At 37.0% G+C, this 9,184-nt stretch overlaps 2 protein-coding genes across 2 annotated transcripts in view; both read left to right on the top strand.

Annotated features, from left to right (window-relative positions):
• Positions 1-258: 258 nt before the first annotated feature.
• LOC116844073 (vesicle-associated membrane protein 713-like) lies at positions 259-3,992 on the top strand. The gene is made up of 4 exons (XM_032815183.1): positions 259-396; positions 842-1,058; positions 2,874-3,038; positions 3,411-3,992. Exons 2-4 carry the CDS (start codon positions 984-986, stop codon positions 3,537-3,539), a joined length of 369 nt encoding a protein of 122 aa, XP_032671074.1. The 5' UTR covers positions 259-396; positions 842-983; the 3' UTR covers positions 3,540-3,992.
• Positions 3,993-8,519: 4,527 nt separating this feature from the next.
• LOC116844098 (spermatogenesis-associated protein 17-like) overlaps positions 8,520-9,184 on the top strand; it is a 1,842-nt gene continuing 1,177 nt past the window's right edge. Inside the window, exons 1-2 of the mRNA XM_032815224.1 lie at positions 8,520-8,870; positions 8,940-9,178. Of these exons, the coding sequence (XP_032671115.1) occupies positions 8,751-8,870; positions 8,940-9,178 (359 nt within the window). The 5' untranslated portion in view covers positions 8,520-8,750. The remainder of the gene's footprint in view (positions 8,871-8,939; positions 9,179-9,184) is intronic.

Raw genomic sequence — 9,184 nt, 5'->3', positions numbered from 1 at the left:
GCCTCCGTTATCGAGTTATCAAAATTTCTTTCGTTACTCACTGGCTGTGACCAGTGAATCGACGTAAACAGCCTGCAGTCTCTCTCTCTCTCTCTCTCTCTCTCTCTCTCTCTCTCTCTCTCTCTTTCTCTCTCTCTCTTCCTCTCGCGTCCCACCCGAATGTGATACAAGCAATCTGTCACCCGACGGTTCTCGCTCGCGGTGAAAGTGCCTGTCCTCCTGCGAACAAGATGAACGGGACCGTGCATTACGCGCTGGTGGCCTTCTGGGAGAAGTCCGGCTGCAAAATCGTCGCGGATTATCCCGCGGATCGGGATCCGGCCTATCGAGCCATCGTTCTCAGCACCATCGACGGCCTGAAGACGCTCGAGGACGAAAAAATCAGCGTCGATCGGGGCAAGTAAGATCTTTTCTCCCTCTGCCCTCTGCACCCGCGTGACTTGTTATGCACTTGACGAAAAAGATGCGTCTTTCTCTCTTTTTTTTTTATACTTTCCGCGCGTGAAACTTTGCAATTGCGCTCGCGCGATAAGCGCCATGATTCTCCACGTTCTGCGCGACCGAGAGTTATTTTCCACTCGTTGCGTGTTGAAGTTGCGAGATATATTATGCACTAGACCAGAGTCAGCGCTTTTTCTCGTCATGGCGCTCGCAAAGTCGCAAAAACGAGTATAATAGGTCGCGATGGATTAATTAACGCCTCCGCGCGCGCTCGCGCGATAAGATTAAAACGCGTCTCTCTCTCTCTCTCTCTCTCTCTCTCTCTTTCTCTCGGACTCTCTCGTGGCCCTTCTTTTCCGCGTCCGTACCGTAAACGTAAAGTAACCCGATTCTACCGCAGGTACACTGTGCACGTGCTGATCGGCGAACTTCATTACGCCTGCTTAACGTCGAAGTCGGACTGTCCCTCGTCGGCGATTCAACTGGAGTCTTGCTCCCAAGTGTTTCTGGGGAGGTTGCGCACCGTTTACCGGGAGTTACCGATGTTAGCGGACCTCTCGAGGGACCTGACCAACCTCGCAGTGGTGGATCTCTCGAAACCATTGAAGAACATAATTGTAAGCGACCATGCATTTCTGTCCTTCTCTCTAAATCAGTTAATCAGTGCATTCGTCATTGAAATAACTGTGCTTGTAACTGTAGTGCATGATTCAGTTTCTACGCAATAGAAATGTTCAAAATATATCATTGGGATATTCTAAGAATATCGCAACATCTCTAAAATATCCCCATGATGTATTTTGAATATTTCTGCTGTGTGAGTTATGAGTATGTCACTGCAATCAATTAAACCTCATTGAAAGGATTAATAATTAATAATAGTGACTGTTTCCGTTATTAATGCACTTTGCAAGTCGAGACAATGTAAATCGCATGGAAGCCGTTTCTGATTCAAAAAGCATTGTCTTCTGCGAGGCATTTGTTTAACTCAAGAAATTGGAGACATTTAAATTTGACCCTCCAATATTTAACAGTGTAGCAGGAGATATTAGAGTTTTCTTGTGTTTTTGCTTGTTAACGTTATGTATTATAGTTAATATTTATAGCACACGAACTAAATAGCGCAAGCGTTGTTCCAATATTCTAAAATATCAGTAGATCTTAATAGTTTTACATGAAAACTATGTATATTTCATACACGTCATTACTATACCTAAGAGAAAATTTTTGAGTGTTTCAACCTCTGTGGAATGTCTAATTGGAGAACCAACTGCGGGTTTTGATTTGACTAATAGGACACTCTATATAAAGAACTTGTAAGAAGTTTCTCTCTCTGAGACACAAGATATTCTCACAAGATTTTCTCTCTCTTGTCTACCTATTTTTCCTATTCTTAATTAAGAAATAAAAAAGATATTGAGTATTATATTATGATATATTACTCAATGATGAATATATATTATTTGACATATATATATCATTGACATTATAAATTATGTATATGTAAACCTATATATAAATATAATATAAACTTGCGTAAATGCAATTGTCAAAATTCACATAATATTTGACGTATAATTTGACAGTCGCAAACGACCTGCGTGAATCAAGCCGCGAGGAAACAATGAGACAACCAATCAGCATTTAGGAATGAGTATTTTCTCCATATATAGAGTGCGTTCGAGGAACGCAATTGCAAGCGAATGCAAGTTTCATGAACAGCAATAGCGTAGTGTTAAGAGAATACTGGAGTCGATGACGAATTCGAACAATGTCGATAATGCAGAGACGATCGTCACTAATCTAATCACGCTATCCTTTTCGTATTTCTTGTATATATAGAACTTATGAATGTGTGTTGCTTTGTTTTATCATATTCAACGGAAAACCTAATCATATATGTGTAGAAATTTTTTTGCAAACTTTTCTGATATTCTTAAGCTTTCAAATGCAGACGCGAAGGTAAAGCAATGTTCTTCAAAATTTTTCTGTTTAGAGCATCCACAGTTTTAGTATATACAAGCTGCGGAACTGTTTGATTAGGCAAATATTACGTTAACTGACAGCTTGAGATTTTACATTAAACATTTTTTGATCGTTTTCATCACATATCGAGCAATGCTCCTATTTATATTTGCACATACTTTCATTACGTAAAAGCATTTGTAATTCTGTGTAACCAATACGATGTAAACTTTGCAGGAAAATGTCAGTGTTCTGTTGGTAAAGTTTTCAGCTTCAGCATCCCCTTAAAGGCCACCCTATTAAATCGTTAAAATGTAATCTATAAATTTTTGTCATTTTGCATCTTGTAATTAGATTTCCACGTAATCTATTTTTATATGTAAAGCCAACGACGTTTACAATCAAACAAAAGCCTAAAATTTAATGTGCAGAGAATAAGAATACACATGCACTCGGCGTTGTTTTAGGAGGAGCATAACCAACAAGATGTCAATCCCAAGGATCTGCTCCCGAGACTGGAAAACGAATTGGCAGAAATACGTCACGCGCTGATGGATGGGGTGCAGAAGTTGATCGATCGGGGCCAGAGATTGGACGAACTAGTTCGCAAAACGCAGAGTCTTCAAATTACGGTAAATAAACCTGCGAACTTCTCACTTGTTCCTTTTCTCTAGGCTCCAGGAAGATCGCAAATGTTTCGAAATAATCGCGATATTTCTGTGCGCTGATTTCGCTGATATAACTCGCTCGATACTATCCTCTGCACTTTCAACGCAGTCTTCTCATCAACGAGAGACATCGTCGCGCTGAATAACACCGCGACGTAGGAATGCTCTCTATTTATAGACGCGACCGTAACGGCGAGAGATACGCGAAGAAATTAATTATCGTAATCTTGTATTCCGATTAAGAGGTCGCGACTCACTGACCGCGAGAGAAGGTTGCGGCAATCAACGCGCGTTATTAGTTGCGAAACATAACATCCCTGAACGTTCCTGTTGCAGTCGCGGAAAGACTTTCACGTAGCGAGGCACTCCCAGAAGAAGAAGAACGTTCTGCTGGTTACTGGTGCGGCGTCCTTGATGTTTATATCAACCTCGCTCTTCGTACTCTTGTATATAGGAATTCTGTGACCGCTCTTTGTACAAAGAACCGTGTTCACACCTTCAAGCGTGTCACCGGAATTTTTGTAACAAAAGGAACACGTCCGAACTACTGAAGAAACGTACGCAAAGGCTTTTCATAACCCTGTCTATCATCAATTGCATTATATTGTGCAACTTGTACTGTATTCGCGTTAATCACACGCGATTTAATTAGTTATTTTTTAACCGTACGCATCATTGACTTATTGTTTATTGATTATTCCAAGAAGGGCGTAAACGATTATTTTAAGAAAAGCATGAACAATGTGTCACAATAACAATCCGTCATAGCTCGTATAATCTGTAATAGCTCGTTAATGTCTAAAAACGGTTGTATCACGATTATACGGCCAATACTGGAAATCTATAGTTTATCCCAATGAAAAATTTTTCACACATAATTATGTAAAATTATATAAAATTATATATAATTTTAAATTATGTATGAAATTTGTCCATACATGCTAATACATGTTACTTATATATAATCATGTATAATTATATATATATAATTATACATGATGTATACGGTTATGAAATAATTTGTAATAATATAGTAATGTTTTACTAAATTGACTATACATAGGCTGTGTTCCAAAATTTACTGCCAATACTGGAAATCTATAGTTTATCCCAATGAAAAATTTTTCATACATAATTATGTAAAATTATATAAAATTATATATAATTTTAAATTATATATAATTATGTATGAAATTTGTCCATACATGCTAATATATGTTACTTATATATAATCATATATAATTATATATATAATTTCATGTATAATTACATATAATTATATATAATTTTATATGATTATATATAATTATACATAATTATGTATGGAAAAATTTTATATATAATTATGTATGAAAAATTTTTCATCGGGATGTCACATATATTATAAATTTTTAATACTAGCAATGAATTTTTGAACGCAGCCTTAAAATATTAATTTCATTTTATGCTGGATACTAATTATACTACGTGACTAAAGCTCGTATTAACAGTTGTCAGCTGAAATTTGTCCTGTGTAAGATATTTAAATTTTTATTCAGAGTTGGATCTAAATTTCTCAGTTGAATTATATGATATAAACGATATTTATATCTGTAATCGCGATTCAACTGAAAAACTCTTATTTAACTCTCAATTCAAATTTGGATATTTGACTTAAAATAAGTTTCTAGTAATAACTATTGATACGGGCCTTCGAAATGGTAGAAAGCTTATCTGATGAGCTCTATCTATACCCGAGCGTTGATACAGTCAACTAAGTCAATTAAGTCAATTAAGTGCAACAACACTTTCCTCGATAAATTTTGCAAAGAATTCTGTATCCAATAAGAAAAGGTATCTTCTGAAAATTACTAAAGAACAAATTCTTTTATTGGCTACGGGATACGTTATGAAATTTATCGATATAAAGTATTGCAATTCTGAATCAGTCGGTTGTACACTTTAGACCTGTATTAATAATTATTATTTGGAACTCGTTTAAGTGAGATATTCCAATTTCAAATCAAGATTAGATGAGAGTTTTTCCGTTGAATCGTGGTACTTTATAAATATAAATATATTTTATAAATAAATAATGTAAATAAATAAATAAATATAAATATAATTTATAAATATAAATGTCACACATGTTCTAATTTAACTGAAAAACTTGAGTCTGATTCTAAATTGAAATCTGTGTATCTTATATGAGACAAGTTTCAAGTAACAATTATTAATATGAATCATAAAATGTCTTGTAGGACTACCTAGTAGGACTACCTAGACAAATAGAGATGTGGAGCAAAACATTAATGTACATCTTGTGATGCTATTGTAACAGCATAAAATATTTAAAATATATTTGCTTTAAGAAATACGTATTTATTAGGTCATAATTTTAACCAAAATATTTAATATTCATTTCTACAATAATTCTAGCATAACTCTGTTCTCTTTCCAGCAAAATAAGCAATTTTTATAATATTGCCGTAACGTTACTGAAACTTTCATCATAACAAATGATTTTATTCATATACTGACAAAATTCTTGTTGTATGAGAATACATCTTTATTTATTTATGCTAGTAACTAAGCAGACAATATGCGGGAATATATTTATTTGAATAGTTTCAAATAACGACTGTTAATATGAGTCTTAGTTACAAAACAATTTAATGACAATTTAATGACTTACAATTAGATACGAAACAATGAAGTTGGAAGCTCACCAAACTGTAAGGTGACCAAACGTCTCGATTTTTCACTCTTTGTCCCAAATTTTTTCGAGTGCTATTCGGGACAGCGATTTGTCATCATTTTCAATGATTATCAAATAATTCTCGGATCTTTTTCTCCCTCCCCCCGCCCCTCGCTTCACACATTTATGAAGTATCTCGAATTCAAGGCTGAGAAATCTGATCACCCTACATATACCGCGAGGAAAAACGAGAAGATTACTTACAAATGATGTCTTTACAATACGCCCCGGCGATCGCACATCGCTATTCTCAATATTCCCGATACTTATTTCCGCGCGAGACTTATTTTCGACGGGTTAAAGACGCGTAAAATGCGGAGCAATGTCGATCGATGTGTCCACGGCGGTTACTCGATGCATAAAGATTGAGAATCAAGATGGTCGCGCGATTGTTGAATCGCGCTGAAAATACACGCCAATATATGAACGGCGCCGCGGCCGAAAAGAACGCACTCTATGAGATACTTCTCTCTCCGTATCTCCTTTCCTAACAAACTGACACAACCGCCCGAATATTCCGCATCTCTCTCTCTTCCTCTCTGATTGTCATCGCATTTCTAATTCCCGTTCAATAAATCTAACAGTCACCCGATTCTATTACTACTTGAGCGAGTCGATGTTATTAGCAAATGTAAGGGACGTCGGTGCGACACGTCGCGACAAGCACTGGCCGCATATACCGCGAGGAGAAACGTGAAGATTACTTACAAATCACGTCTTCACGATACGCCCCGGCGATCGCACATCGCTATTCTCGACACTCCTGAGGCTTATTAACGCGCGAGACTCATTTTCGACGGATAAAAGACGCGAGAAACGCGGAGCGATGTGGATCGATGTGTGCCCATGGCTGCTGCTTGGCGCGAAAAGATCGAGCATTTCGCGCGATTCATTACCAACGCCTAGATTGAATAACCAAGATGACAAACTCGTAGCGCGAAACGAACGCGATTGGTCTAGAGTGGTTAGTAAGGGACTGAGCACAATAAAAGAAATAAGGAACAGGGAACAGAGAATAAGGAATAAAGAATACTGCAAACAAGAAATAACGCTATTCTTATATTCTTTTATTCTACGTTGGTGAATTAGGTTTCCTGTTTTAATGGGTGCGTTCGTTTTGGACATTCACATACATAAAGCGCTCACGCTTATAAGCGCTGTTTTTGCTCGGTTACTTTGATTTCTAAGCGCACTCATCGAAAAGATCATAACCGTTTCCTTTGGCTGTTGTAAGCAATTGTGAGCGTAAAAATGGAGGATACAGATAAGAAAATTGTTTGTGTATTTGCTCAAATATTAGTTTCATTAGATATTTTTGATGATAACGAAACAAATAACTTTTGATGATAACGAAAATAATATAAAGAAGAATTAGAAAAATATTTATCCGTAATGATTGGATCAATAAAAAAAACAATACCTCGGTTAAAAAATTATGTGGAAGTGGTTGTACCATTATACAATGATGAAGTATTTAAGTCACATTTTAATAACTTTTCACTTTATAACTTTTGTTTTATTTAAGATCAACGATTTTAACTTTCATATTCATGTTTTTACAACAAAATATGAAGATTTAAGTACAATAAATTTGTGAGAAAGTCCGTTCATCAAATGTATTACTAGTGTTGCTGAAATATTACTTATTTTTTTTTTAATTACCGTTGGACAGTGCTTTATTACTCAAAATAAATATGATTTAATAACAAAAATAATAAATTTTTATGAGAGGTGTCCTAAATTTACCTGTTTCTGTTTTGCTTCATCTGATATAACAACAAGTGTATACATTTTATTATTTGTAACATCTTGCAGAGTTACTCTGGTTTTGTTACTCTCGTTGGAAGTCATTTTGAAACACTATTTCACTTTAAGATTTATATTGGAGGTTAGATTGCGTCGATTTCATCGACGCAATCTAATTTATCATTCTCTTTGGAAAATAAGCGCTTATAAGTGCTCACGCTTTTACTGCCCTACCTCGATAGAAGAAGCGAATATAAGCGCGAGTTATGACGTCACGCATGACGTCAATATGCAGTTTCTAAGCGCTTATAATGCCAAAGTGAACGACGTGAGCGATATTTATAAGCGCTTAAAGCGCGTAAGCGTTCAAAGCGAACGCACCCAATATTGAACTGTTCCTTATTCTCTGTTTCCTGTTCTTTATTCTTGATTCCTTATTCTTTATTCTTTTTATTGTGCTCAGCCCCTAACTCGAGCAAGTGGTTAAGACGTCCGCCGTAGATCACGTCGTTGTAGATGCGCGACCTCGTTCGCATCACTGGCGCGTTCACATTCGTGCACTTTTGGCACTTTCAGCGCGCTAATGAACTTTTGGTATACGTAATTGACAGCGCGCGTCTGCGCGATCTTTTCATGCCGAGCAACTGCCATGGACACAACCGTATTCCATACGTCTTTCGCTTGTGTCCTGTAAGTCTCCTGCAGAAATAAGTATTAGAGTGCCGAAAACAACGACGTGCGGTCATCAGAACATATCGTAAGTACATTATTACGGAGTAATCTCCTCCCTTCTCGACACATGCAGCTAAGGTGATCAACGTCCCGATTTTTCATCCTTTGTCCAGAATTTTTTCGAGTGCTATTCGGGACACCGACTTGTCATCATTTTCAATAATTGTCAAATAATTTTCGGATCTTTTTATCCCCCTCTCCCGCTCCACACATTTATGAAGTGTCCCGAATTCAGGGCTGGGAAATCTGGTCACCTTACAAACTGTTAATATTAAGAATCATTACCGAGCTTGCGTAGTAATTATATTATTATTGAGTAAACCCGTTGATAATAACTTCAATTTTTGATAGTTTAATGATTCTTCCAACTTTATTATATCTAAACCGTTCTGCAACCGACTATTCACGTTGTGTCAACCTTATACATAGCAACGTCTTTCAAATAATTAAACGGTCCAAGCATGGCAACAATGCTAAGATTTATGATCAACCCCGTCGAGTTGCAAAACGCCATCCAAGCTAAGCACGATCAAGCCGAATTGTCGAGACGCTCACACTTTATCGCGGCACGTAAAATTCAGGTGAGCCGTAATCCGGGCGGTATAGATGATAGCACTAAAAAATACATTGGAAATTCCTGATAAATTCAGGCCTGGTTCCGCGGTGTCGTCACTCGCGCTCATCTCCGTAGTCTCCACCAGCACGCGACGATTCTGCAACGTCATTGGCGTGGTTACCGCACCAGGATACTCTTCAGGCGTTACCTGATCAAATATGTTCAACAGATGTGGCAGGATTATTACAACAGCATGGCGACGAGAATCCAAGCCGTTTGGCGGGGTTATTGGACGAGAAAAACGCAAATAAATTTCGTGCAGCTGCGACGATGGTTACA

The sequence above is a fragment of the Odontomachus brunneus genome, unplaced genomic scaffold (assembly GCF_010583005.1).
Source record: "Odontomachus brunneus isolate Ranch 3 - 2012 unplaced genomic scaffold, Obru_v1 Obru_scaffold_039, whole genome shotgun sequence".
Taxonomy (NCBI): domain Eukaryota; kingdom Metazoa; phylum Arthropoda; class Insecta; order Hymenoptera; family Formicidae; genus Odontomachus; species Odontomachus brunneus.
The sequence above is the reverse complement of the archived record's forward strand: the minus strand, read 5'-3'. Positions and strand labels throughout refer to the sequence as shown.